This window comes from Saccostrea cucullata, unplaced genomic scaffold (genome assembly GCF_032062105.1).
Source record: "Saccostrea cucullata isolate Sc308-1 unplaced genomic scaffold, CSIRO_AGI_Scuc_v1 ctg21962, whole genome shotgun sequence".
NCBI classification, from domain to species: domain Eukaryota; kingdom Metazoa; phylum Mollusca; class Bivalvia; order Ostreida; family Ostreidae; genus Saccostrea; species Saccostrea cuccullata.
The window spans coordinates 1-5,048 of NW_026933659.1; the positions used below are offsets into that span (position 1 = coordinate 1).

Sequence of the window (5,048 nt, forward strand, 5' to 3'; positions counted from 1 at the left end):
TCTCTGTCGTAGGAGAGAAACAATCTCGAAAATTACATTTTGAATGGCAAACCGATGTGTATTCCATGGTTTTTCCTGATCAGTATCCTTTATTTAATATCATTGAAAGTATGTATAAATTGAGACTAAAAGAACTTCCTTCTTCAATATTTTCTGTTCTTTTCCCTCTTAAAGTGCGTCGGATCGAAATGGTGCCCCAGGGAATAATGCCCCCTTGGTATGCATAAAATCGTTTCTCTGGTCTTCGAAAAATAGTACGTCCATGAGAGGGGTCGCTTAACATCCCTCCCCCCCCCCCCCCCCGAAAAATTTCCGTAACCGTTCATACAGTATTTAAATTTCCTTGGTGAAATATGGCCAACTCGGCGTAAAAAAGCAATCATTAAGGTCTTCCGTTTCCAACGGAAGACCTACTGATTCTGTTGGTAAAGATTATTCTTTTTTTTCTTCTGCTTCCTAGACCGCAACTTTGAGGCCTCATATCTCGCTCATTTTTCAACGGATTTTGCTCAAATTTTCAGACGTTATAGACGTTAATAAACTCTATCAGAATAATGTCTATAATTTCAAAAAGCCACTTCCGGTTTTGAGTTATTTCCCTTTAAAGGAAAATTTATAGGCTTTCGTTGCCAGACAAAGGCTCAGAGACGGCTAAAGCTGGAGCAGAAATTCTACTGATTTTAGATAATAGAAGGATTGAAGTTGTGCACATCGGTTTTTGTTTTTCGATTTCTGTATTCAAAATGGTGCTATATAGGGGTCAAAAATTAGAACGCTTAAAAGAACCAAAAATTACTCATATTTTTCTTTTTATCTTCTAAACTAAAAATATTTTGTTAAAATATATAGAACATAATTTGTGCAGAATTAAAAGATCTTTCAAATGATATGTCGAAAAAAGAGCTGACCCCTAAATTAACGGACCTAGAGGGGCCAAATGTTTTTTCCAGATATCTCAAAAAGTATTGAGAATTTGTTATGCATCAAAGAAGCAAAGTTGTTTAAAATATCAAGCTTTATATAATGGGGTCGTCAAAATACGTCCGGCGACGTCAATTCCGGTCGAACCGGAAGTAGTCAGAAAATGCATATTTTTGCCGTTTTTGACAGGTTTTTGGGTAACATGTCTCACTAAAAGCTTGAATATTAATTTTCCGTCCGTCGTCGTCACTTCCGGTCAAACCGGAAGTACCAAAGAATGGCTTAATTTTGCTATATTTAACATAGATTTGGAGGATTAACCCTTTTTTGGACTTCATTACTTTTTTTTTTAAAATGAAAGTTACTTCCGGTCAAACAGGACGGAAGACCTACTCGTTGCTTTGCAACGAGCTCGGCTCTAGTTTAATATTCTCCTTCTTAATCCCCCAACTTTGTCCCGAGTTTAGTTATCTAAGAGTTTTGTAGACAAACGATATAATAAATTGAATTCCATTTAAAACTTTCAGTCGTCAAAATAAGTTTTTTTTTATTTCAGAGAGTCGTTAGAGAGATGAATCGTCTAGGAATGATAATAGATTTGTCACACACTTCCGTCCAAACGCAGAAGGACGCCATGAGAGTATCACGTGCCCCCGTGATTTTCAGCCATTCGTCGGCTTACGCTTTGTGTAATCATGCAAGGAATGTGAATGACGAAGTCCTAAACTTAACAGTATGTATTCTGTGCCCCTCATATATAGTTCAAACCTACACTGTAACTTCTCCGTTATTAGCAGACTTATTTTCACATTCATATGAAGCAGAATTTATGCAAAATCTTTTGCGTGAAAAGAAAAAAACACTTGCTGTGGCCTTCAACTCGACATTTAGATATATCGACGACGTATTGTCAATTAATAATGATAATTTCCATTCCTACGTCGACACGATATATCCTGGTAAGCTTGAGTCCAACACATATGCTTCATACTTGGATATTTTACTTGAAAAAGACACAAATGGTAATCTAACAACCAAGCTATATGATAAACGTGATGACTTTAACTTTTCTATCGTCAACTTCCCTTACTTATGCAGCAATATACCTTCATCACCTGCATACGGAGTATTTATATCTCAGTTGATTCGATACGCAAGAGCATGCTCTACGTATGAACAATTTCTTAAACGAGGTAAATTATTGACAAGCAAGTTGATGAAACAAGAATATCAACAGTCTCGTTTAAAGTCATCATTTCGTAAATTCTTACAATGACCTTGTCAGCAAATACAATTTATCATTGAATGAAATGCTGTGACGTTTTTCATACCAATTGTTAGTCCATTATTTATACACTGAATATGACTACGGAGTTATTTCCTGATTATGACAATGAGCACACGGCGGGTGTGACCGGTAGGGGATGCTCACTCCTCCATTGATCCCACCTCTGATGTTTCGGAGGTCCGTGTTTGCTCTGCTCTTGTTTTGTATATTTGCTTAATGGACGTTGAGATTGAATACTGTTCGTTATTTCCATATCCTTATTTCACCCACCCACCCACACTGCGACCCCAATTCTAACACTTGATCAGCCGAGAAAGTATATTTCACTGGATTTGATCACTTGATCAACTTAGTTTATTTTACGGAGAACTTAAATTTTTTATTTCTTATTTAAATGTTTGTCTTTATTTTACAGAGAGAAAACAAAGGCCTTGTAATGATCAACTTTTACAGAGGTTTTATAAATTGTACGGGCTCTAACAGTAGTATATCTGAAATTGCTGGTAAGTTATAAAAATATCCATAAGTTAAAAAACAGAGGGAAAACATGTGTTCTGCATTATGCTTTATACACCATGCAATTGTTCAAATACCTCCCCATTGCCTTCCATATACATGTATATCCTTTACAGAAAAGATGCTTTCTTTTTTTTTTTAATTTCATATTAGTATAATATATAGCTGGCCAGTTAGTTCCTTTTTCTTTCATTATAGATCACATTGAATATATAAAGGATTTGATTGGTGTTGATTACGTTGGAATTGGTGCGGATTATGACGGAGTGCCTGAGTAAATATCTTTTTAAATAATAAAGATCATGATTATTATAACAATTTGAAAACAAAAATAATTTCGACAGCAAGTATTGTTTTTAATTTATTATTTTATTGCTAAAAAAAGATAAATAAGCATTAAACGATATTAATCAAATAAGTTTCCAACCCATACTTGTACAACTGCACCCTTGGAAAACAATCAGATGTATTATAAGGAACATATTACATTGTTGCAACCACTACTGAAATAACGACCAGTATAGAAATAATTATGTTAAGGTCCATCGATACTCTGATAAGAGAGATAACTCTTTATGACTTAAATTTCTATTATTCCTTTATAAATATGCCTAGCTGAAGTGTCTTTTTGTTCAATTTTGCCCCGTAAGCTATACTACAATTGTTTCTATTTTATAAAGCTACATTTTATATGAAGGTTTACGAACCTTAATAGTGGTTGAGAGTGCATTTCAATAACAAACATAGATTGCAACCACTATTGGAATACGACAAGTATTTTAAATAATTATTTCAAAATTGGTTGAGAGTACAGACCAATACCAAACCTAGGTTGCAACCACTGTTGAAATGATGTTCATTTTTGAATAAAATATTTCAGTAGAGGTTCTGATTGCATTTCAAAACATTAAATATGCTTTAACCACTATTGAAATAATGTTCGCTATTGAAATAAAGTTTTCAATAGTGATTGAAATAATGATTTCAAAACTGATTTAAATAATTATTTCGATAGTTGCCGATAATGAACCCAACACTAAAACCATATTGCAAGACTAATTGAAATAACTTAACTACTAAAATATGTAACGATTGTTGGTTCATTATGTTCTCCTACATATTTAATTCATTTATTGAGTTTACTATGAAAAATAAAACTACTTGTGAATGATTATTTCAGATGAAGTTAAAAATACGTTTCAAAACACCTCCACATTTTAAATCACTATTGAAATAGCACCTACAATTGTTATAAACCTAATACTAATTTCCCTAGAAATTTAGCTTTTAATGTATTGAGGAAGCGTTGGATTATCTACCCATTTGTAGTGTACGTACATGTAATCTCATGAATATGAGCGACGATTAAGTTCTCTTCTATATACACTTCTTGTTTAAAAAAAACATGTTTTCATCAGAAAGTTTGTACACAAATTATCAGTCTTTTCAATTTAGTCTAGAAATTCTAATTTCTGCATTAAGAATTTTTTATCCTTTCCTTTCAAAATCAATGACAAAAAAAAGAACTTTGTGCAACAAAATTATTTTAAATTGTATATTTTAAATTGATTGTCCGTTGGTTTTCGCCGATTCGGCCAGATTCAGCGGGAGCTTGCTTATAACATTTGCATATATGTCTGAATTATAGGTAGGTCAACTTAATAAAAAGTGTCCTTGTATTATTTATTGAAAGAATTTTTACAAAAAAGGAAAATATTAAACAACTTTAGTTATCATACCTTAAACTCAATAAATAAGTCATTTGTTTTAAAAGTTGGGATACTTCAATAAAACTCGCAATGTTGTTTGGTATTGAAATCATCAGCAACTATGAAAATAATCTTTTTAATATCTTGTAGAATCATTGTTTAACGCACTATTGAAATCAATATTTCAATTATTTTTTAGATCTATATTTAAATAACCATTGAAATTTTCATTACAAATCTGAACATTATTTGAATAGTTGTTGCAACCTAAGTTTAGTATTGAAGGTCACTCAACCATTATTGAAATAAGTACATGTATTTCAATAAAGGTCGTATTTCAATAGTGGTTGCAACTTATGTTTGTTATTGAAATGCACTCTAACCCTCTATTGAAATAAGTATTTCAATAATGGTCGTATTTCAATAGTGGTTGAAACATATGATCGTTATTGAAATGCACATTCAACCACTATTGAAATAATTATTTCAGTAGTGGTCTTTAGTTCAAAAGTGGTTGCAACATTGCATTAAAAAGTATGATGAAATTGCAATGATGTCTTTCTCTGTCTGTATGTATCGCGTAAGCAGACCAAATGGATAGTATTATCGTACTA

At 32.5% G+C, this 5,048-nt stretch overlaps 1 protein-coding gene across 1 annotated transcript; it reads left to right on the forward strand.

Annotated features, from left to right (window-relative positions):
* Positions 1 to 3,060, forward strand: LOC134238802 (dipeptidase 1-like). Its single transcript, XM_062720915.1, has 4 exons — positions 1 to 108; positions 1,478 to 1,654; positions 2,625 to 2,712; positions 2,924 to 3,060. The coding sequence occupies exons 1-4, from the start codon at positions 55 to 57 to the stop codon at positions 3,001 to 3,003; spliced, it is 399 nt and encodes a 132-aa protein (XP_062576899.1). The 5' UTR covers positions 1 to 54; the 3' UTR covers positions 3,004 to 3,060.
* The last annotated feature ends 1,988 nt before the right edge of the window (positions 3,061 to 5,048 follow it).

Bases quoted from the DNA above. Each gene is read 5' to 3' on its own strand.
- LOC134238802 (XM_062720915.1), top strand. From the start codon at position 55: ATGTGTATTCCATGGTTTTTCCTGATCAGTATCCTTTATTTAATATCA. The intron at 1,655-2,624 runs GTATGTATTCTG...TTTATTTTACAG, and splicing joins ACGAAGTCCTAAACTTAACA to AGAGAAAACAAAGGCCTTGT. The intron at 2,713-2,923 runs GTAAGTTATAAA...CTTTCATTATAG, and splicing joins TAGTATATCTGAAATTGCTG to ATCACATTGAATATATAAAG.